This window comes from Mesoplodon mirus (assembly GCF_964341445.2).
Source record: "Mesoplodon mirus genome assembly, chromosome: 2".
NCBI lineage: Eukaryota > Metazoa > Chordata > Mammalia > Artiodactyla > Ziphiidae > Mesoplodon > Mesoplodon mirus.
The window spans coordinates 81,404,915-81,430,416 of NC_138977.1; the positions used below are offsets into that span (position 1 = coordinate 81,404,915).

A 25,502-nucleotide genomic window follows, 5' to 3' on the forward strand; every position below is an offset into this window, starting at 1 on the left:
AATGATCTGTGACGCAATTCCAAAATTCTTTTTTTTTACATATTTATTTATTTATTTATTTTGGCTGCACCAGGTCTTAGCTGCGGCACATGGGATCTTTAGTTGCAGCATGAGGACTTCTTAGTTACAGCATGCAAACTCTTAGTTGTGGCCTGCATGCAGGATCTGGTTCCCAGACCAGGGATCGACCCGGGACCCCTGCACTGGGAGCATGGAGTCTTACCCACTGGACCACCAGGGAAGTCCCATAATTCCAAAATTGCAATGTGTATATAATTGGAATCCCATAAGAAGAGGAGAGAGAGAATGAGGCAGAAATATATTTGAAGAAATAATGGCAAAAGTTCTCAAATTTGAAGAAAGATATATATTTACAGAGTCAAGAAGCTCAGAAACCCTAAACAGTATAAACACAAGAAAATCACACACAGGTACACCATGGGCAAAGCTGAAACCCAAAGATAAAGAGAAAATCTTTTAAAGCAGCATGAGAAAAATAATACATTACATACAAGAGAATATAACATGACTGCTAACATCTCACCAGAAAAAATGGAGGCCAAAAAAAGAATGGGACATTTTTAAGTGCTGAAACAAACTGTCAATCCAAAACTCTATATCCAGCAAAAATATCCTTCAAGAATGAAGGCAAAATAAAGACATTTTTAGATAAACAAAAACTTAACAGGATTCATTGCCAACAGACCTACTCTACAAGAAACGCTTAAAAAAATTCTTCAGGTTTTAAGAAAATGATATTAGATGGAAATTCAGATCTTCAATAAGAAATGAAAAGCACTAGAAGCAGCAAATACATAGTTAAGTATAAAAGATCAATTCTCCTCTTTTTTTTTTTTTTTTTTGCAGAGCAGAAAACTGAGGTTTTTATTTTAGTCTCACCTAAGAAATAAAAAAAATTACGTGTTTAAATTATAATTTATTGATGATTTTGATGGTTTGCTTATTTTAAATTATATGTATTTGTTTATAATTTTAATCTTACATATTTTTAAAATTTTGTTTAATTTTGTTTATCTTATTAATTTAAGGTAAGTTTTTATTGAGAAATAACTGACATGTAACATTATATTAGTTTCAGGTGTATAACATGAAGATTTGATATTTGTATATATTGCAAAATGATCCTAAGTCATTAACATCCATCACCACAGGTGGTTACAAATCAATTTTCTTCTTTTAATTTCTTCAAAATAAGGTCAGTTTACAGCAATAATTATTACACTGAGTGTGGAGTATTAATATGTTGATATAATACATATGCCAATTAGGGCATAAAGGATGGGGTGGTGGTAAACAGACCTGTAGAGTTGCAGAATTCTTATATTTTACACAAAGTGGAACAATATTAACTCAAATACACTATTGTAGTCATTGCCTGTTTTTCATAGTGACGTTATATCTTAACTTCTCTGAGGCCCAAGGAGGACAGGAAAAAGAATAAAGCTTTCCTCCAAAGCCTTCCCTCACCAGAAGCCCAATACCATTCACCTGGCACTCCTGTCTTTATGAGCAAATTTTGGTCTTAAAACACAAAGTTTTTTTTTTTTTTTTTTTTTTTTTTTGCGGTACGCGGGCCTCTCACTGTTGTGGCCTCTCCCTTTGCGGAGCACAGGCTCCGGACGCGCAGGCTCAGCGGCCATGGCTCACGGGCCCAGCCGCTCCGCGGCATGTGGGATCTTCCCAGACCGGGGCACGAGCCCGTGTCCCCTGCATCGGCAGGCGGACTCTCAACCACTGCGCCACCAGGGAAGCCCAAAACACAAAGTTTTAACAACTAAAAAGGGTTCCATGTCTAGTGAAGGAAAACACCAAGCTACGAATGCAGTAAGATATATTAACCAGAAATAAGTAATACCTTATTACTTTTCTTCTTCCTCTGCTAAATGAGTTGAAATCTATATTTACTCGACGCTCCAAATACATCAAATCTCAGAACTGGGTTTATTTTATTTTTGTTTTTTTGTGTTTGTTTTTTTTTTTTTGCGGTACATGGGCCTCTCACTGTTGTGGCCTCTCCCGTTGTGGAACACAGGCTCCGGACGCGCAGGCTCAGTGGCCATGGCTCACGGGCCTAGCTGCTCCATGGCATGTGGGATCTTCCCGGACCAGGGCACGAACCCGTGTCCCCTGCATCGGCAGGTGGACTCTCAACCACTGCGCCACCTGGGAAGCCCTGGGTTTATTTTATACAATTCAATGTTGTATCTGGAAAACTGACCTTGATTTCCTTTATTCCTTTCTTCGTTTTTATAGTTTCTTCAGCAGACTTCGTTTTCTCATTCTTCTTTGCTGTTTCACTTACAACTTTCTTTCCACTTGGTATAACCCCAAAGAATTTTCGAATATCCTAGAAGCAAAAAAGGAGACTCATAAACAAACATTAACTGCACAAAATTCTAATTTCAATTGTAAAAAGGAACAACTCTCCACACACACTGGTTTACTCTCAGTAATTTCTTCATAATGAGATAGTTCTATGTGTGCAGCAGCATTCTTTCTACATACAAAAGTTAACTGATAAAATTACCTCAGTTAAAAATAATGTCTGGGGACTTCCCTGGTGGTCCAGTGGTTAGGACTCCTCACTTTCACTGCTGAGGGCCCAGGTTCAATCCCTGGTTGGGGAACTAAGATCCCGCAAGCCACATGGTGTGCATCCCCCCACCCCCAAAAAAAAGATTAAAAAAATAATGTGCCTAATGAAAAGTAATATTAATTCTCAGAATCTGGCCAAAAACAGGGCAAAAATAAACAAAGGAAATTTTTCCTAATGATAGCACAACTACTAAAGAGTCAAGTAACAAGCATTTATTGATCATGCATGCACATACCCCATCATCTCGGGCATAGTAGGTGAAAAGACAAAGAGCTGAAGAACATAATCCTTGCCTATGGGATTTTGTTTTTAATATTTACTTATTTGGTTACACTGGGTCTTAGTTGCAGCAGGCAGGCTCCTTAGTTGCACCTCCAGGGCTCCTTAGTTATGGCATGCATGTGGGATCTAGTTCCCTGACCAGGGATTGAACCCGAGGCCCCTGCACTGGGAGCACAGAGTCTTATCCACTGTGCCACCAGGGAAGTCCCGCCTATGGGATTTATACTCCAGTTTGAGAGAAGAATAACTCTCAGAACCCTGATCATTTAAGACCTTAATAACTAAGAACCTTGAAATTCTTTTCCTTTCCATGATTCTTCCAAATTCTGAAGAAAAAATTTTGACTACAATACTTTCTTCAATTACTCTACCCCATGTTAAACAACAGAATCATATTAATCATACTGAAACACTTACAATGTAATTTACAATTAATATCACTCACCTTTCTTATCCTTCGCATACATATTCTTCCCTACCCTTTTAGATTTTAGCTTTGAAGAAACTGTGGTATAGAGAACAGGGAATAGACCTTAGAATGAGAAACCTCTGGTATGAATCTCTGCTCTAGTGCTTTCTAGCTGGGTGACCCTGAGCAAGTTACTTTAATCTGTTTTCTCATCAGTAAAGTGAGACTAATACTCCCTACACTTTATGAGGATTAATCATACATCTATCACAATACTGGCTGAGTAAAAACTTCCCTTCTCCCTCACTTATGAACGATTATCCCTTCATGTCACTGAAACATCCCCATTTACAGTTGTCTCTGCTCACAGGCAAGGGTATAAGGAACAAAGTATAGTGAGAATTTAGGATCTGAATTCCAAAGGATGGGCTCAAGAGCCTGTTGTATTGTTTTCCCTATTCCTATCCTTAATGGTCATAAGCCTGAGTCTTCAATTCTTTTTACCTGTTCCAACCTATCTCTATTGTAGTGAGGAAAATGCCTGTTAAAAGTACTTTACCGGGCCTCCCTGGTGGCGCAGTGGTTGAGAGTCTGCCTGCCGATGCAGGGGATACGGGTTCGTGCCCCGGTCTGGGAGGATCCCATATGCCGCGGAGCGGCTGGGCCCGTGAGCCATGGCCGCTGGGCCTGCGCATCCGGAGCCTGTGCTCCGCAACGGGAGAGGCCACAACAGTGAGAGGCCCGCATACCGCAAAAAGAAAAAAAAAAAAAAAGTACTTTACCAAGTGTAAGAAAGGTAACAATTTTTCACCTAGATCCTGGCAGTACTTGTCAAACCCTTAAAATGTCAAAAATCCCAAACAAGTGTGTTATACAAAGACACACACAAACACACAGCTTTGTGGTTAAGGCAATAAAGAAAACAGATAAATGAGGTACACAGACATGTTAAATTTTTTTTTGAAAGGTTACAGACTTCCCTAGTTTTATACCCTCTTTTGTAAATTTCTTAATATAAAAAAGTCACAAATCCATCCTAATAAAATCTAAGTCTAAAATATACTGTTTGCAGAATGGATACCTCTGTTATGAAACTGAGACATTTGTGTCAGTCGCTAAAGAAAAGTTAGAGGAATAAGTAAGCCAGAAAGCCACAGTCTTGCCTATAATTTGCAAAGAATTGAGTTTGAGGCTAACAACTACTTACTTTATTGCTTCTGGAGGAAATGAGAGTTTCACATTGGAGTTTCACTTTTGAAATTACCAAGTGAGTCTTCATTCAAACAGTGGTGATTTTTTAAACACATACACACACACACACACACACACAGCACACATGCACCATGGAAATATCAAAACTAAATATTAATAATCAGCTTAAAGTCAATGGTGGTTTTCCATCTGTGTTGGAACCACAAACACTTAAAAAAGCAAGAGAAAGAAAACAAAATATAATTCAGGAAATGGAATTGTTGGTAACTTTGAGGTCTCTAATTTTTGTCTGTTCCATACTGCCAATCCTCAGCATTGTTGCAACCTTTCCTCCCTAAGTAATTCTTCCTATTCACAACCCCTTTCTTTTCCTTTCCCTTTATTCTACCCTACTCTCCCACTCCCCATGCCCTTATACTCTGACGGCAGCTGAAAAATTAAATTACAGCATCCTGATCTAACTCAATATACATTAAAAATCTAAATTTTCGGAAAAGAATTTACATCAGAATGAAAGTGATTCTACTCACACCTTTTTAGGGGTTATCTCCAGTGTGAGCAGCCATCTGGTGTATGAACATTTAAGAGCCAAAGGTCACCAATCTGACTTTAATTTATAGGGTGACTTAATTAACATTCCCTGTCTGGTATTCCAGGTCTTCAAAGACTAGTGACTAATCGAATTCCCAAATAATGGATCTAGACAGCACTCTTACATGCACAGAATAATTCTTGCTGAGTATATTAGTAGAAAAAGGAACAAATTTTTAAGTTTACTTTTATAATCTTAGCAAAGGGAAGTCCTTCCAAGCAGAACATCAAGGTTAGAAACCACCCATAAAGAAAGACAGATTTGACTGCATAAAAATAAAACAAAAGACGCCATAAACAAAGTTAAAATGTAAGCAACTAACATGAAAATATCTACAACATGTTATATGTAAGAGGGCTCCTACAAATCAATAAAAAATAACCCAGTAGAAAAATGAGAAAAACCTACCAGTAGACAAATTATAAAAAAATGCAAATAACAAACATAACAAAAGATGCTCAACTTCACAAATAATAAACAGATAAATTAGAACTTGATTATATTTCCCTAAGCGTTAAAAGACTGATAATGCCCAGATATGTCAAAGTTGTGGGGAAACATGCTCACATACTACACTGTTAATAAAAGTAAAAATTGGGTGGGGGGAGGGGGGAAGATGGCAGAAGAGTAAGACGTGGAGATCACCCTCCTCCCCACAGATACATCAGAAATACATCTACACGTGGAACAACTCCTACAGAACACCTACTGAACGCTGGCAGAAGACCTCAGACCTCCCAAAAGGCAAGAAACTCCCCACGTACCTGGGTAGGTCAAAAGAAAAAAGTATAAATAGAGACAAAAGAAGAGGGACGGGACCTGCACCAGTGGGAGAGAGCCGTGAAGGAGGAAAAGGTCTCCACACACCAGAAGCCCGTTCAGTCGCGGGCGGAGACTGAGGGTGGCGGAGGTGGGGAGCTTCGGAGCCACGGAGGAGAGCGCAGCCACAGGGTTGCGGAGGGCAAAGCGGGGAGATTCCCGCACAGAGGATCGGTGCCGACCAGCCCGAGAGGCTTGTCTGCTCACCCGCCGGGGCGGGCGGGGCTGGGAGCTGAGGCTCCGGCTTCCGTCGGAGCGCAGGGAGAGGACTGGCAGCGTGAACACAGCCTGAAGGGGGCTAGTGCGACACGGCTAGCGGGAGGGAGTCCGGGAAAAAGTCTGGACCTGACGAAGAGGCAAGAAACCATTGTTTCAGGGTGCGCGAGGACAGGGGATTCAGAGCACTTCTTAAAGGAGCTCCAGAGACGGGCGCGAGCTGCGGCTGAAAGCGCAGACCCCAGAGACGGGCAAGAGATGCTAAGGCTGCTGCTGCCGCCGCCAAGAAGCCTCTGTGCGAGCACAGGTCACTATCCACACCTCCCCTCCCGGGAGCCTGTGCAGCCCGCCACTGCCAGGGTCCCGGGATCCAGGGACAACTACTCCGGGAGAACGCGCCTCAGGCTGGTGCAACGAACGACACGCCGGCCTCTGCCGCCGGAGGCTTGCCCCGCACTCCGTACCCCTCCCTCGCCCCAGCCTGAGTGAGCCAGAGTCCCCGTATCAGCGGCTCCTTTAACCCCGTCCTGTTTGAGCGAAGAACAGACACCCTCCAGCGACCTACACGCAGAGGCGGGGCCAAATGCAAGGCGGAGCCCCAGGAGCAGTGCGAACAGAGAAGAGAAAGGGAAATCTCTTCCAGCAGCATCAGGAGCAGCGGATTAAATCTCCACAATCAACTTGATGTACCCTGCATCTGTGGAATACCTGAATAGACAACGAATCATCCCAAATTGAGGAGGTGGACTTTGAGAGCAAGATTTTTGATTTTTTCCCCTTTTCCTCTTTTTGTGAGTGTGTATGTGTATGCTTCTGTGTGAGATTTCGTCTGTATAGCTTTGCTTTCACCATTTGTCCTAGGGTTCTATCCGTCCGTTTTGTTTTTACTTAAAAAAATTTTTTTCTTAATAATTATTTTTTATTTTAATAACTTCATTTTATTTTATCTTCTTTCTTTCTTTCTTTCTTTCTTCCTCCTTCCTTCCTCCTCCCTCCCTCCCTCCTTTCTTTCTTTCTCTCTTTCTCTCTCTCTCTCTCTCTCTCTCTTTCTCTCTTTCTTTCTCTCTTTCTTTCTACTTTTTCTCCCTTTTAATCTGAGCCGTGTGGATGAAAGGCTCTTGGTGCTGCAGCCAGGAGTCAGTGCTGTGCCTCGGAGGTGGGAGAGCCAACTTCAGGACACTGATCCACAAGAGAGGTCCCAGCTCCATGTAATATCAAACGGCGAAAATCTCCCAGAGATCTCCATCTCAACACCAACACCCAGCTTCACTCAACGACCAGCAAGCTACAGTGCTGGACACCCTATGCCAAACAACTAGCAAGACAGGAACACAACCCCACCCATTAGCAGAGACGCTGCCTAAAATCATAATAAGGCCACAGACACCCCAAAACACACCACCAGACATGGACCTGCCCACCAGAAAGACAAAATCCAGCCTCATCCATCAGAACACAGGCACTAGTCCCCTCCATCAGGAAGCCTACACAACCCACTGAAACAACCTTAGCCACTGGGGACAGACACCAAAAACAATGGGAACTACGAACCTGCAGCCTGCAAAAAGGAGACCCCAAACACAGTCAGATAAGCAAAATGAGAAGACAGAAAAACACACAGCAGATGAAGGAGCAAGATAAAAGCCCACCAGACCTAACAAATGAAGAGGAAATAGGCAGTCAACTTGAAAAAGAATTCAGAATAATGATAGTAAAGATGATCCAAATCTTGGAAATAGAATAGACAAAATGCAAGAAACATTTAACAAGGACCTAGAAGAACTAAAGATGAAACAAGCAATGATGAACAACACAATAAATGAAATTAAAAATACTCTAGATGGGATCAATAGCAGAATAACTGAGGCAGAAGAATGGATAAGTGAGGTGGAAGATAAAATAGTGGAAATAACTACTGCAGAGCAGAATAAAGAAAAAAGAATGAAAAGAACAGAGGACAGTCTCAGAGACCTCTGGGACAACATTAAATACACCAACATTCGAATTATAGGGGTTCCAGAAGAAGAAGAGAAAAAGAAAGGGACTGAGAAAATATTTGAAGAGATTATAGTTGAAAACTTCCCTAATATGGGAAAGGAAATAGTTAATCAAGTCCAGGAGGCACAGAGAGTCCCATACATGATAAATCCAAGGAGAAACATGCCAAGACACATATTAATCAAACTGTCAAAAATTAATTACAAAGAAAACATATTAAAAGCAGCAAGGGAAAAACAACAAATAACACACAAGGGAATCCCCATAAGGTTAACAGCTGATCTTTCAGCAGAAACTCTGCAAGCCAGAAGGGAGTGGCAGGACATATTTAAAGTGATGAAGGAGAAAAACCTGCAACCAAGATTACTCTACCCAGCAAGGATCTCATTCAGATTTGATGGAGAAATTAAAACCTTTACAGACAAGCAAAAGCTGAGAGAGTTCAGCACCACCAAACCAGCTTTACAACAAATGCTAAAGGAACTTCTCTAGGCAAGAAACACAACAGAAGGAAAAAATATATAATAACAAACCCAAAACAATTAAGAAAATGGGAATAGGAACATACATATCAATAATTACCTTAAATGTAAATGGATTAAATGCTCCCAACAAAAGACACAGACTGGCTGAATGCATACAAAAACAAGACCCATATATATGCTGTCTACAAGAGACCCACTTCAGACCTAGAGACACATACAGACTGAAAGTAAGGGGATGGAAAAAGATAGTCCATGCAAATGGAAACCAAAAGAAAGCTGGAGTAGCAATTCTCATATCAGACAAAATAGACTTTAAAATAAAGACTATTAGAAGAGACAAAGAAGGACACTACATAATGATCAAGGGATCGATCCAAGAAGAAGATATAACAATTGTAAATATTTATGCACCCAACATAGGAGCACCTCAATACATACGGCAAATGCTAACAGCCATAAAAGGGGAAATCAACAGTAACACATTCATAGTAGGGGACTTTAACACCCCACTTTCACCAATGGACAGATCACCCAAAATGAAAATAAATAAGGAAACACAAGTTTTAAATGATACATTAAACAACATGGACTTAATTAATATTTATAGGACATTCCATCCAAAAACAACAGAATACACATTTTTCTCAAGTGCTCATGGAACATTCTCCAGGACAGAACATATCCTGGGTCACATATCAAGCCTTGGTAAATTTAAGAAAACTGAAATTGTATCAAGTATCATTTCCGACCACAATGCTATGAGACCAGATATCAATTACAGGAAAAGATCTGTAAAAAATACAAACACATGGAGGCTAAACAATATACCACTTAATAACGAAGTGGTCACTGAAGAAATCAAAGAGGAAATCAAAAAATACCTAGAAACAAATGAAAATAGAGACATGACGACCCAAAACCTATGGGATGCAGCAAAAGTAGTTCTAAGAGGGAAGTTTATAGCAATACAATCCCACCTTAAGAAACAGAAAACATCTCGAATAAACAACCTAACCTTGCACCTAAAGCAATTAGAGAAAGAAGAACCAAAAAACCCCAAAGTTAGCAGAAGGAAAGAAATTATAAAGATCAAATCAGAAAAAAATGAAAAAGAAATGAAGGAAATGATAGCAAAGATCAATAAAACTAAAAGCTGGCTCTTTGAGAAGATAAACAAAATTGATAAACCATTAGCCAGACTCATCAAGAAAAAACGGGAGAAGACTCAAATCAATAGAATTAGAAATGAAAAAGGAGAAGTAACAACTGACACTGCAGAAATACAAAAGATCATGAGAGATTACTACAAGCAACTCTATGCCAATAAAATGGACAACCTGGAAGAAATGGACAAATTCCTAGAAATGCACAACCTGCCAAGACTGAATCAGGAAGAAATAGAAAATATGAACAGACCAATCACAAGCACTGAAATTGAAAGTGTGATTAAAAATCTTCCAACAAACAAAAGCCCAGGACCAGATGGCTTCACAGGTGAATTCCATCAAACATTTACAGAAGAGCTAACACCTATCCTTCTCAAACTCTTCCAAAATATAGCAGAGGGAGGAACACTCCCAAACTCATTCTACGAGGCCACCATCATCCTGACACCAAAACCAGACAAGGATGTCACAAAGAAAGAAAACTACAGGCCAATATCACTGATGAACATAGATGCAAAAATCCTCAACAAAATACTAGCAAACAGAATCCAACAGCACATTAAAAGAATCATACACCATGATCAAATGGGGTTTATTCCAGGAATGCAAGGATTCTTCAATATACGCAAATCAATCAACGTGATAAACCATATTAACAAATTGAAGGAGAAAAACCATATGATCATCTCAATAGATGCAGAGGAAGCTTTTGACAAAATTCAACACCCATTTATGATAAAAAAAAAAAAAAACCTGCAGAAAGTAGGCATAGAGGGAACTTTCCTCAACATAATAAAGGCCATATATGACAAACCCACAGCCAACATCGTCCTCAATGGTGAAAAACTGAAACCATGTCCACTAAGATCAGGAACAAGACAAGGCTGCCCACTCTCACCACTCTTATTCAACATAGTTTTGGAAGTTTTAGCCACAGCAATCAGAGAAGAAAAGGAAATAAAAGGAATCCAAATTAGAAAAGAAGTAAAGCTGTCACTGTTTGCAGATGACATAATACTATACATAGAGAATCCTAAAGATGCTACCAGAAAACTACTAGAGCTAATCAATGAATTTGGTAAAGTAGCAGGATACAAAATTAATGCACAGAAATCTCTGGCATTCCTATACACTAATGATGAAAAATCTGAAAGTGAAATCAAGAAAACACTCCCATTTACCACTGCAACAAAAAGAATAAAGTATCTAGGAATAAACCTACCTAAGGAGACAAAAGACCTCTATGCAGAAAATTATAAGACACTGATGAAAGAAGTTAAAGATGATACAAATAGATGGAGAGATGTACCATATTCTTGGATTGGAAGAATCAACATTGTGAAAATGACTCTACTACCCAAAGCAATCTACAGATTCAATGCAGTCCCTATCAAACTACCACTGGCATTTTTCACAGAACTAGAACAAAAAATTTCACAATTTGTATGGAAACACAAAAGACCCCGAATAGCCAAAGCAGTCTTGAGAACGAAAAACTGAGCTGGAGGAATCAGGCTCCCTGACTTCAGACTATACTACAAAGCTACAGTAATCAAGACAGTATGGTACTGGCACAAAAACAGAAAGGTAGATCAATGGAACAGGATAGAAAGCCCAGAGATAAACCCATGCACATATGGTCACCTTATCTTTGATAAAGGAGGCAGGAATGTACAGTGGAGAAAGGATAGCCTCTTCAATAAGTGGTTCTGGGAAACCTGGACAGGGACATGTAAAAGTATGAGATAAGATCACTCCCTAACACCATACACAAAAATAAGCTCAAAATGGATTAAAGACCTAAATGTAAGGCCAGAAACTATCAAACTCTTAGAGGAAAACATAGGCAGAACACTCTATGACGTAAATCACAGCAAGATCCTTTTTGACTCAGCTCCTACAAAAATGGAAATAAAAACAAAAATAAACAAATGGGACCTAATGAAACTTCAAAGCTTATGCACAGCAAAGGAAACCATAAACAAGACCAAAAGACAACCCTCAGAATGGGAGAAAATATTTGCAAATGAAGCAACTGACAAAGGATTAATCTCCAAGATTTACAAGCAGCTCATGCACCTCAATAACAAAAAAACAAACAACCCAATCCAAAAATGGGCAGAAGACCTAAATAGACATTTCTCCACAGAAGATATACAGACTGCCAACAAACACATGAAAGAATGCTCAACATCATTAATCATTAGAGAAATGCAAATCAAAACTACAGTGAGATATCATCTCACACCAGTCAGAACGGCCATCATCAAAAAATCTAGAAACAATAAATGCTGGAGAGGGTGTTGAGAAAAGGGAACACTCTTGCACTGCTGGTGGGAATGTGAATTGGTACAGCCACTATGGAGAACAGTATGGAGGTTCCTTAAAAAACTACAAATAGAACTACCATATGACCCAGCAATCCCACTACTGGGCATATACCCTGAGAAAACCATAATTCAAAAACAGTCATGTACCAAAATGTTCATCGCAGCTCTATTTACAACAGCCAGGAGATGGAAACAACCTAAGTGTCCATCATCGGATGAATGGATAAAGAAGATGTGGCACATATATACAATGGCATATTACTCGGCCATAAAAAGAAACGAAATTGAGCTATTTGTAATGAGGTGGATGGACCCAGAGTCCGTCATACAGAGTGAAGTAAGTCAGAAAGAGAAAGACAAATACCGTATGCTAACACATATATATGGAATTTAAGAAAAAAAAATGTCATGAAGAACATAGGGGTAAGACAGGAATAAAGACACAGACCTACTAGAGAATGGACTTGAGGATATGGGGAGGGGGAAGGGTAAGCTGTGACAAAGCGAGAGAGTGGCATGGACATATATACACTACCAAACGTAAGGTAGATAGCTAGTGGGAAGCAGCCGCATAGCACAGGGAGATCAGCTCAGTGCTTTGTGACCACCTAGAGGGGTGGGATAGGGAGGGTGGGAGGGAGGGAGACGCAAGAGGGAAGAGATATGGGAACATATGTATATGTATGACTGATTCACTTTGTTATAAAGCAGAAACTAACACACCATTGTAAAGCAATTATAATCCAATAAAGATGTAAAAAAAAAGTGCTATATGGAAATAAACTTTCAGTCATTCTTACAGTAAAAAAAAAAAAAAGTAAAAATTGCCATAACCTTTCCAAGACAATCTAACAATATCTATCAAGATTTTAAATGTGCATACCCTTTGTCCTAGTAATTTCATTTCTAAAGGAAATGGTAAAAGAAATAGTTTTATTTCGGGAACCAAAAGAGAGTAGTAATTCACCCTTCTTACTTTGTTTTTTAATAGTTACTAATTGAACAGTTCAGTTCAAATAAGACAAAAGATTTAGGCAAAAATCACATAAAAATTAAAACATTTTAGCACACACAGCTAATAGTAACAAGTAAGTTTTTCACATTTTTACTTACAGCTACTGGACATAGATTTATCTCTTCTGATGATTCTGTGAGGTATAAAGGCAAATAGAATGTCTTATCTCCATTTTATAGGTAAGTAAGTGGAATTAAGTCAGACAAAAAAAAGCTTTTTGTCAGTTTTGCCACTTACTTCCAGACACTTGGGATGAATTACTTTACTTCTCTGGCCCTTAGTTTCCTCATAATGCCACTTACCCCACAGGATTCCTGTGGGGATTAGAAGAGATGGCACAACAGAATGCAACCTGGTCCTCTGACTCCAAATCCCTTTCATAGTTCTCTACTTGACCATGACTGCCCCCTCATAGTTTTACCATAATTCTAAGGATCTATGCAGCCATACTCCACAACCAGCAATATGGCCTTTGCATTCTCATTATTCCAGATACATTTGATCCTTGTGTGATTACAGGCAGGCACTTAGGACACAAACAGGAAAAGGCCCTCATGAGGCTACCTGGGAGACAAATTAGTATATAAAGAATTAAATACAAAACAGTGCTAAGACAGAGCTAAATCACAAAACTGTAAGAGCACCTAACACAGAGAGCCTCAGGGACAGTTGACCAAAAGAAGCAACACCTGAAATGGGTCCCAAAATGATTAGTAGGAGATATTTTTGATAGTCATAGTAATCTGAGTTTGAAAACATTGCTGTAAGTTCCATACAGCAGGCCTGTCTAGCTTACTCACCTCTGTATCTCAAGTACAGGGCCAGCACCTCAGATAAGCAGATGCTTAATTAATAACGGTTGAACACATGAGTGGTTATTCCTAAGGTCACTGACCTTCACACCTGGGCTCAGAAAGAGACGTTCTTAATTATGTAAAATGAAATTCATGGTAAATTTGTTTTTAAAGATTGTGTGTTATAATAATCTTTACTTGGGATTAATTTTTTGCCATCACTTTACCTACTGCACTTTGTTTTAAGAAACTTTAAGTGGGTATTAACACTTACTGTGTATTATTACTTCTATCATACGGTACTCTCTTGTCATATTACAATACTGTGGCTACAAAAAGCAAAACACTTTCACTTTTAGTATAATACTTCCTCTTCTTCAGGGCTTTTTCCTGAAGCCTATTAATGGCTCTCCATGAACCCTAAGTTAAAAACTTCCGATTCACATATTCACACTGCACAAGCTAACTCACATCCATCTCAATGTCAGTACTTAAAAACACACTGCTACCTCCTAAATCTTGTCTCGACTCAAGACCTCTGAGCTCCATATCCATGTAGCCAATAGTCTGTCATCTCCACCACTACCAAGTGCCCCGAAGGTGCCTCCACCTCATAATGTCCAAAACTAAGCCCATATTTTGGAGGCTTGCTTCTCTCTCTTTATTTCCCACCTCAATGCATAGCACCACCATTCACCAAAAACAGAAAAATGAGCAGTTTTTCCTCCTCATTCTGACCCTCCACCTAATCAACCAACCCAACCTAATCTCCCAAATACTGCTGTCTTCTTTCCTCTATTTCTGTTGCCAGTGCCCTGATTTAGGGCTTCATTTATTTACTTTTTTTAACAAACCCTTAAATAGGACTTACTCTGTGCCAGACAATGATTTAAACACTTAAAAAAATTAATTTAATCCACAGAACAAATCTATGACATTCTTTAACTTTAATTCACAGATGAAAAAACTGTGAATGACAAGGCATTTTCTAGTAAACGTTTTGAAATTTAAATGCTCCTAAGTGTAAGCAAAAAACAAAAAAAAGATTTATTGCACTCTCCTACCCTAAGGTGTAACTAACAATTCTACAACACTATTAAAGAGAAGCATCGCCTATCAGGCAACCCAAATGCAATTTTAATATGCATAAGTCAAGACAAAGTACCAGACCTCGCTGGTACTCAAAAAAAATCATGCAGTTTTTAGAATTTTCTAACTTGGTTGATTATAAATCTATTAATAGAGATGAAAAAAAATTTTTTGCAGCAAATACTCCTAAACCTGCACAAAGTAAGCCATCATAATGACCTTTTAACTTTAAAAAGTCAAAGTACAAAAGCTGATATATATCTACTTTGAAGTATAACCAAACAGCTCTAAAAACTTTTTTCCACTGCTAATGGGCTCAACCAACCAACAAGTTACATGTGCCTACCAAAAATGCAAAGAGAAAGCAAATCATGCCACCGTGTTCACTTACTTTGACGAGTACAGGATTTTATGCAAAATAAGTACTGCAGTGCTCTGTGGGGTAGCTGCCAAAATATTACATCTTGGCTTTACTTCTCTATTTTGAAAGTAAAGAAATATAAATATTTCTGATTAATATTTTTAAGTCCTCCACCAAATCCACAAGCAGAAATTGATTATCACCAACACACTTCACAAAACCTATCCAAATGTAAAAATCTTTTATCTTTAAAACCATTTAAATGCAAAATTATACATCTAATATTGTATATTGATAGCAGCACAGAAGAGACAAATGAAATGAAATAATTTTAAAATAGTTAAAATTATATTATACTTTAAAAACAACAGGTAAGTTGTTGGAATGTAGTCCCTTAATTAAGGTCAGGAAGAAGACAGATCCTTCTTGCCACTCCTATTCAACACTGTGGCAAAAAATAAATTATAAAAGGGGCACCTAGACTGGACAGGAAGAAGAAAAATTATCTTTATTTGCCGATGAAATGATCTTAAATGGAGAAAATCCTAAGGAATTCACTAAAAAACTATTAGAACTACGAAATGAGTTCTCCAAGGTTGCATGACACAAGATCAATATACCAATTATATTTCTATACTTTTGCAATGAACAATCCAGAAGTGAAATTAAGAAAACAATTCCAGGACTTCCCTGGTGGCGCAGTGGTTAAGAATCCTCCTGCCAACGCAGGGGACATGGGTTCGAGCCCTGGTCCGGGAAGATCCCACATGCCGCGGAGCAACTAAGCCCGTGCACCACAACTACTGAGCCAGCACTCCAGAGCCCACAAGCCACAGCTACTGAGCCCAGGTGCCACAACTACTGAAGCCCGCACGCCTAGAGCCCGTGCTCCCCAACAAAAGAAGCCACTGCAATGAGAAGCCCGTGCACCGCAACGAAGAGTAGCCCCCGCTCGCCACAACTAGAGAAAGCCCACGCGCAGCAACAAAAACCCAACACATTATAAAAGGGTGACAACACTGCTCCGGGAGAGCATTCGCATAGTAAACTACAATGTGAAAGGTCTCCCCCAGAATGCTGCAATGAAGCAGCTTAGATGTAGTCAGACTCTGTTTGACAGCTCTTCAAAAAGGCTCTCCCTTAAGTCTCATGCATGTTTAATTTAAACTTATGCATATTTTCAATAAATAACTATGCCAGCCAATGAATTATATATGTTGATTTCTTAAAAACGGCATCTTTCAAGTTTTATTCACATTTTGAGCAAATAATTAAATCCTCATAGCAATTCAAATCATTTACATGGCTACTTTTTATTGTTTATTTTAATTTCATTTCGATTCCTTTAATAGACATTATATTCACATGGTTCAAAAATTCAAAAGGGTAAAACGTCTCCCTCCCACCGTGCCTCTCAGACACACATTTCCCATCTTTGGAGGCAACAAATGTTATCAGTTAGTTCCTTGTGTATCCCTCACATCTTCAAGCAAAACAGGCATATTCTTTTCTCTCCTTTTCTACATAAAGTGGTAGCATACTTTACATCTTGTCCTGCACCTTATTTTTTCACTTATCTTGGCAACTGTTCCACATCAGGGCATAAAGTTTTCTCTTTTTTAATGGTTGCATAGTATTCCATTTTGTGGATATATAGTATTTTATTCCTTTGATAACTTTAATTGGAAAAGATTTGAGAAAAAGATGCAGCTCCCAGGGCAAGAGCTGCTAACCCTGCACCTGTAGAAGGGCTTCAGAAGATATGTGAATCCCCTAAAGTGGTGTGTATGTATCCATATGTATTTCTGTGGGCAGAAAACTTGCTTACCATTCACCACAACATCAAAGAAAGCTGTGACCCAAGCAAAAGTTAAGAACTACTGTACAATATAACTTGTGCATAGGTGTTCAATAAACATAGGTTGAACAGAATTCTGGTCTAGGATTCTGCTAATTTTTGTACTACAAGACAGAAGGACTAAATTAAACACTAATATAATCCAAAACTCTTATGTACTTTATAGAACCTTTTCCCCACTTCTTTTCTGAGAAGGGCTTTATTTTTCATATGCACTATGAACAGGAGTACTAAGAGGGAAAAGAACAAATCATTTAAAGTAACTGAATAATCAAAAGTTGAATAAATAAGCTGTTGTTCACCATAACTGACAACATCAGAGGCATCTTTGATGTCCCTTAAACTCCTTGTAATGTTCCATAGGGTCCTTCCTGAGAAAATTAGATCATTAGTAATGTAGTTGTATATTTCCTACCACATGCCAGGCAACAGAATAGAAGCTTTACATTTATTATCTTGTTTAATCCTCAAGACAGTCACTTAAGGCAGCTATATTTCCCCCCTTTTACAGGTAAGGAAACAGAGGATTTAAGAGGTTAAAGTTAAGATATTTACTTAATCAAAACCACTTAACCATTAAATGGCAGAGCAAGACCAAAACACTGCCTCACTCTCACCTTCAAGACTCCAAATCTCATGAACTTTACACAATTACCATAGTGCCTGAAGTCCAAAATGCAATTATGATCATTATAGGGAGGTGATATAATGTAGTGGTCAGAAAACCCTAGGTTCTAATTCTAGCTCAACCATTTATTAGTTATATCACAAATTGTTCAAACTCTAAAAGCCTCCTTCGCCATCTGTAAAACTGGATTGCTGTGAGGTTTAAATGAAAAAAGGTATGTGAAACAAACAGCCCGCATATCCACCTGAAGAAGATACTTGTTACAAGGTGGCTATTATCATTTCATCCTTCTCTGAGAAGAAACACGAAGGGCTGTAAGGTTTCCCAATTTGGCATAAAATTCCACACACACAGCTCAGAATGTTGGCACTGTGACAGACAAGTAAGCTGAATGAAGATACAATGACTGAAAAAATTATGTCTGATTATTAAGTAGATTCTGGCTTAATGGACCATCATAAATTGTCCTTTAAATTAAAATATTTCAAACACATACTTGTATCTGTTGCCATTCCAGTATAAATGTCTGTTTTGACGGCTGCATAATTATTTCACTATCTATTTAAAGGATTTATGCAGAATTATGCACTGAGGGTTTTTTTTTTTAAGATTACTTTTAACATCAGGTGATAAGCGATGACAGCTGTCAAATGTATTACAGCTGTTTCTACCAGGTTTTTTGTTTTGTTTTTTTCCTGGTAAACCATGTTATCCCTTTGATCTCTATGAACTCATCTAAACAAAATAAAACATCCTTCCCATGCTATCGATTTCAAAACGGCTCTGTGATGAGTATTTCGCTGAGCTGTTAATGATGAAAGTTGAAGGCCTAAGACAACTTTTTCATTAGAAAGGAAAGTCTGTTACATTCTTCTCCTTCGAGCCCCAAAGCCTGAAATCAACGCTTTAGGCAGGACTCAAACCGAGGTTCGAGGCAACACTGAACAGGAAAAGCAACTGTACCGCTGAGCCCCCAAAATCACCTTCATTACTCCCTTCCTTTCTCCCTTCCCCCAAGAGTGGAAAAAAGTTAAAACTGCTGCGCAGCACCAAGAGCCCTGCGCGCTGGCTGCGGCTGAGAGCTGAAGCCCGCGGTGCAAGGAAAGCTGTGAGACCAGTGCCCAGTTTGTGGCCCCTTTCTTGCCTTCGCTCCCCTCCGAAGCCACGCATCGCGGTCCTCCCCGACCCTCCGTGCCAGGAATGCCAGGCCCACGCCCAGCCTGCAAACTCTCCCCAGCCCCCTGGCCGCATAACCTCCCCCGGGGGCTCACCATTGCAGCCCAAGGATGAAGGCGAGGGCGGGCAGGCCGGCCGGCTGGGGAATCCGTTACCGCAGCTCGGGATCCATTCGCGCCAACAACTTCTCCCGCGAAGTGGAAGGAGGTCGAGGCAGCGGCGCCCTGTGATGACGTCAGTAGGTGCGCAGCTTCCTGTGGGCCCAGGCCGGGAGGCGGGAGGCGGGAGGCGGGAGGCGGGAGGCGGGAGGCGGGAGGCGGGAGTTGCCACGTGGGCCCAGGTGCAGCCCCCGAGACCCGCGGGCCGCCGCAATCGCGAGGAGAGGTGGGGCCCAGGACCGCGCCCAGATTTGCGTCTTCCGCTTCTCTAGGGGCCTCTCAAGTGGGGAGGTTCAGAGATTGATTTCCCCCGAGGGCGGGCACGTTTAGAGGATGCATTGCCCTCCTTTAAATGCTTTAAAATGTTTCTATTACCAGCCGCAGTAAGACACCTTTTAGTTGTACATTTCACATATTACATTTTAATATCTATTCTGAAACAAAAATTTCACCAAACAGTACTTACCCTGATTTTTTTTTTAATGTTTGACCAATCGAATTGGTCTTTTCGCCTACTTTTAAGTGGAGACCCACAGTTTGAAAACACATTTAGGACAATTTTATGTTGTATAATTCCAGGGCAAAAAGACTTTGGTAAAATAGTCATTACTACCCACACCATTTTATAAATGAAAAATATAAGGCCCAAACAAGCTAAGGGTCCTAGCTGGGAATCTAGGCCTCCAAATTCCCAAACCTGCGTGGCTGAGTCCCTCAAAGGGGTGTGTGTGAAACCAAGGCATAAACAAGTTACATCTTCTACGTATGGAAAGCTTTGGAGTAAACAAGTTATATATTAATAGATAAGCAATTGAACTGTGGAATGGCATGTGACATTTGCATACAATTTTAAGAGAAAACACGAGGCCTTAAGGAGTTTAATGGGAAGAGCAATATCTCCAGCTTTGGTCCTAGACTTTCAAATCCTTATCCACCCACCCCCTGTTCCGTCTTGCATTTTATCACACCCATATCTCTACAGTGAAAGATAGCAAAGACTTCAGGAATAAAACAGAGGCTAAGCATGGAGAGCTCCTATTTATTAACTGCCCACTGTAGTATGTGCCAGGCATGCAGCTATGGACTATCCCAGTTTAACTCATCTAATACCCACAGTGACACTGGCTACTATTATTAACCCCAATTTACAAAGGTGTAAACTATAGCTCATGAACAGGGCCTCATTGCATGGGACCCTCTGAAGCCAATATGCTAGGGTTCCTAGCCCCACCACATGCTAATTGTGTAACCATGGGCAAGTTACTATTCCTCAGTTTCCTCAACTGTAAAACAAGGATAATAGTACTATGTTCTTCATAAGGTTATGAAACTGTTCCTGGCACATAAGCAGATAATAATCTTTTTTTTAAGTCAGCTATTATCATTATTATTACACAAAGCTAGGTATTATCAAGGGAGATGTTTCCAAAAATGAACTTATCTACACCATAATTTTACTCAGGAAAATACTTGATTGGGGAGGAGGGGAGTCATTAGATCCTTTGAGAAATCAATAAGCTATGAAGCTACTCCCCAGAAAACTGTACGTAACAGACACATCACATAAATTTTTGCCTATAACTTCAGAGAACCTAAACCAATTTACAATGTTCATTGTGTTATAAATAAGCAAATAAGATGTATATTAAATGTTTTACATATCTTTTACATTATACTACTTTTAAACTTTTGCACTCCTTTTTTAGTATTTTGAAGCCTTCCTTGAATTCAGGTGAGAATTAAGTCAGAAGACTGTAACTTCCAGAAAGATACTGAATTGAATTTGTTGGATTGTTTTCATTTTTTCCTCAATAAATTTATTTATTTATTTGTGTTTGTATATTTATTTATTTTTGGCTGCATTGGGTCTTTGTTGCTGCACAAGGGTTTTCTCTAGTTGCCGTGAGCGGGGACTGCTCTTCACTGCAGTGAACGGGCTTCTCATTGCGGTGGCTTCTCTTGTTGCAGAGCACGGGTTCTAGGCCCACAGGCTTCAGTAGTTGTGGCACGTGGGCTCTAAAGCACAGGCTCAGTAATTGTGGTGCACGGGCTTAGTTGCCCCGTGGGTTTTTTTTTTTTTTTACCTGAGGTACGCGGACCTCTCACTGTTGTGGCCTCTCCCGTTGCGGAGCACAGGCTCCGGACGCGCAGGCTCAGCGGCCATGGCTCATGGGCCTAGCCGCTCCGTGGCATGTGGGATCTTCCTGGACCGGGGCACGAACCCGTGTCCCCTGCATTGGCAGGCGGACTCTCAACCACTGTGCCACCAGGGAAGCCCTCTTTAGGGACATTTACTTGGAAATATTCTATATCAAAAATGTACCAGGACTTCCCTGGTGGCGCAGTGGTTAGGAATCCGCCCGCCAATGCAGGGCACATGGGTTCGAGCCCTGGTCCGGGAGGATCCCACATGCCGCGGAGAGGCTAGGCCTGTGCACCACAACTACTGAGCTTGCGAGCCACAGCTACTGAGCCTGTGAGCCACAACTACGGAGCCCGTGTGCCACAACTGCGGGGGCCCAGGTGCCTGGAGCTCACACTCCAGGACGGGCGGGGCTGCCGCAGTGAGAGGCCTGCTCATCGCAGCAAGGAATAGCCCCACTCTGTAACTAGAGAAAGTCCATGCACAGCAACAAAGACCCAACACAGCCATAAATAAATAAACAAAATAAAAAATTTTTTTAATGTTCCAGATTTAAAATGGCTGTATATGCTTTGATACCTCTCCCCAAATGTGGGCTGGCCTGTGACTGATTTGATCTAAGAATATGCTGGAAATGATGCTATGACGGTTCCAAATGTAAGCTTTAAGAGGACCAGCAACTCTCATCTTGCTCTCTTGAAGCCCTGAGCTACCATGTAAAGCAGGAGAAGGGGCCAGTTGAGCCCAGGCTTACAGCCATCTCCACCAGGTACCAGGCTTGTAAGTGAAACCATCTTGGACCCACCATACCAGCTGCTAGTGGAATTCCACTAAGTGACCCCAGTCAGCACTACATAGAGTAGAAAAATCACCTAGTCAAGGCTTGCCTAAATTCTCTGACCTACAGTAGTGTGAGCATAATAAAATTATTGTTCTTTTAAGGTACTAAGTTTGGGGTAGATTGTTGTAAAGTAATAGATAAATAGAACTGTTTTAAAGAACCCAAAGTGTAACCAAAAAATAAGCAGGAACAGAATATTCACGCTTATTTTCTCCACTGTGGTGATTTTGATGCATCATTCAACAAATATTTATTGAACATCTGCTGTGTGTCGGCACTTTTTTATGTGCATGCTGGGAAACCATAGTAAACAAGACAGACAGTCCCAGCTTCCCTAAAGTTCGTATTTTTGAGGAAAAGAGAAAAATAAGTAAGTAGACAAAAATAAATTCTGTACTTTCAGATAAGGTAAGTGCTATAAAGAAAGGCTTCATAAGACTTTAAGCCAAAAGACTGCTATGATCCCATCATTTTACACTTTGTATTTTATGGCCAAAAAAAGAAAAAAAAAGATTGCTATGTGTTTTGTGGCAAAATATGATACTCATTTGTTTCCCATGGCAGAGAAATTTGAAGAGTGCTAAAAAGATTACCAAATGTGATTTTTTTTTAATTTGTCTGTAGGAGAGCAGCAGAGTCTCCTGTTAGGTTTGTTTCTTCATGATAACTGCATCTGGATTTTAACCTTTACAGGGCACTAGTCTATAACAGTGTCTAGTTTGAATTTATTCCAGGCAAAAGACCAGCCTGTGTGCCCCTTCCACCTCTGTGTGGCCTTTCTTCGACAATGAGAATAAAATGGTAATAGGTCATAACTACTCCCATCTCTCAGGGGTTTTTTTTTTTGGCTGCACCAAGTGGTATTAATTCCCCAACCAACAATGGAACCCATGCCCCCTGCAGTGGAAGGGCAGAGTCTTAACCACTGGACCACCAAGGAAGTTCCCCATCTCTCACTATTAACTGAAAGACTACAATAATGCATCTCTAAGAAACTGAGGATACACAAAGAAAGAATACAACAAACTAGGGCTGTTGATTTTTAGATAGTTTTTTCAGAGAAGCCCAGAAAGTCATTTATCGGTGATGTAAAACATTAGCTAACAAAGATTCCTTGCATGTTTTCTTGAAAGTATTTTCATAAAAACTGTCTGCTCATGTTTTCCTTAGTCATGCTTTCCTTAGTTAAGCTTTTCTTGGTATAAATGTTTCTGAAACCAGCTGATGAATAAATAAGACCAATAATTCATTTGTAGAGTAACACTGGTAACAGATAACATAGCAATTGAATAAATACTGCAGTTTCCAGAATTAAGGGCATCTTTAAAAGCCTAAAATATTTTTTAAACATTTTTTTCTTTTAATAATGGTTTGAGACCTATCACAGAGAAGACCCATCTTAAGGGATATATTATGTATTGGATCTGATCACCTGATGCTCACTGGCCTTCTCTTAATCTTTAAAAGAAAGGGCTTCAAACAAAGCCAATTTTGTGAAAGTTAGGGATCTCTTTCCCTCCTCCACTTAGGGATATATCACTGGTAGAAGAATTGTTGACATTCTCTGAAGAGCTCTTTACCTGAAAAATTAGAATATTGACAGTGACATCTCTACTAGTATGTTTCTAAATCTGTGAATAGTTGGATTAAGCGAATAATAATTGGTTCTCTTTCCATAACATATACAGGGAGTTAAATCATTGCCCTCCCCAAAATGACTCAAAAGCTGTGTGTTAGAAAGTGCATGACTTGAATTTTGGTCATTCTTTATAATCTAACTAACTACTGCCATATATAAGTGAAAAACAATTGCAAAAGGCAGTATAAATTCTCAGCATTAATGCCTGTGCCTTAGTTAACTTATCTGTGTGATGGGAATAACTCTACTTAAGTCACTTGGAAATGCTTTTCAAGAGCACAATAGTTACATTGTCTTTCACAAAGACTTTTATAAATCAGCAGAAATCAATCGAGTTTTCACTGTGCAACAACAAATATGACTTTCTGCCCTCTGGATAAATATTAGCATGTCCTGCTTTGTCAGGGTTTATTGGAACATTTTCCTTATAGAAAACAATCCGTTAGGCAGCTTGTCCTCTTCTGTGTTTGTGATGCCTGCAGAGATCCAGAACAATGATGTAGACCTTGTAATCCATTTATGAACATAATCATTAAGTCATAATCTGTCACCATTAAAGTGGACTTAAGAAATTAGGCACTATGTCATTTATCTTAATTGTTGGATGAATTAAGATTATCATATTAATCATATTAATATGATCAATCATTAATATGATTATGCTTGAGCAATCTAAATTTATATAAACTTGACTGATGATATTTTACAAATAATAAAGTTTGTTACATTAATAAATCAGTCTCTTCACTTAAGTTAGAAGAAACATTTACATTTTAAAAAGTAAATTTAAAAAAAGCATATAACTTTACTATTGACATACACATTTGATTATATATGTAATGTATCTCAAATTGTGAATTAATTCCCTAAAATATTCATTGGCAATTTTAAAGGTGTTTATAGACAGAGTAACAGGAATGCCAACAGTATTTTGTAGCGATGGTAGATTTTACGATTAGGATAATCTTTCGTTCTCCAAGTCCTACAAATCAAAGTAATTCTAGAATTTTTTTGTTGTTTCATAGGAATAATGTGAGGCATAGCAAATAAAGGAAACTACAATAAGTTATTTGAGAACTGCTGCTATAGTAAGAATGACCACATACTTGGATATTATAGACCTTTAAGACTCTTGATAATCTGAGCTTCTATAATAAGATACAACTAGAATTGTTATTCATATTTCAACAAAGTATGCAATAAAAACATTTTTGAACTTCCATGGAAATCTCACAGGTCATCTTTCTCAACATGCAGTTTAAACAGAATTGAATGTAATCACTGTTGATACAGAGTAGTGTATATTAGAGGTAAAGAAAAAACTCTTGTAAATGAACACAAGTCAGAATAAAAAAGACGTGTGAAAAAGGAATTCCCATAAATTCTCATCTTCCATAAAATATACAGCAAAATCTTATTCATATGATGTATGATTCATTGCCACAAAAAGGTTATAAACAATACTTTTAACATATGTATTTAAATTGCTACTTCCTATAGGAAGAGCTAACCTTGCTTTAAGACAAAGTCAAGTGCTTTGGACTCTATATTTTAAAATATTATACCTGGTTTGATGCCTTTATATAAATATTATCATTAGCTCTGGGATGGTGGGAAGCATTATAACTGGTAAAGTAAATACAGCGTATCACTAATACCTGGGATTCCCTAGAC

General features: G+C 39.3%; 1 protein-coding gene across 16 annotated transcripts in view; it reads right to left on the bottom strand.

Moving 5' to 3' along the window:
- Positions 1 to 19,330, bottom strand: part of RFC1 (replication factor C subunit 1) — a 78,046-nt gene extending 58,716 nt beyond the window's left edge. For all 16 annotated transcript variants that reach the window (XM_082632791.1, XM_082632790.1, XM_082632789.1 and 13 more), the window contains exons 1-2: positions 19,143 to 19,330; positions 2,240 to 2,368 (exon numbers count right to left, since the gene is read on the bottom strand). In XM_082632791.1, coding sequence (XP_082488917.1) covers positions 2,240 to 2,368; positions 19,143 to 19,145 — 132 coding nt within the window. In that variant the 5' untranslated portion in view covers positions 19,146 to 19,330. The remainder of the gene's footprint in view (positions 1 to 2,239; positions 2,369 to 19,142) is intronic.
- Between the last annotated feature and the right edge of the window lie 6,172 nt (positions 19,331 to 25,502).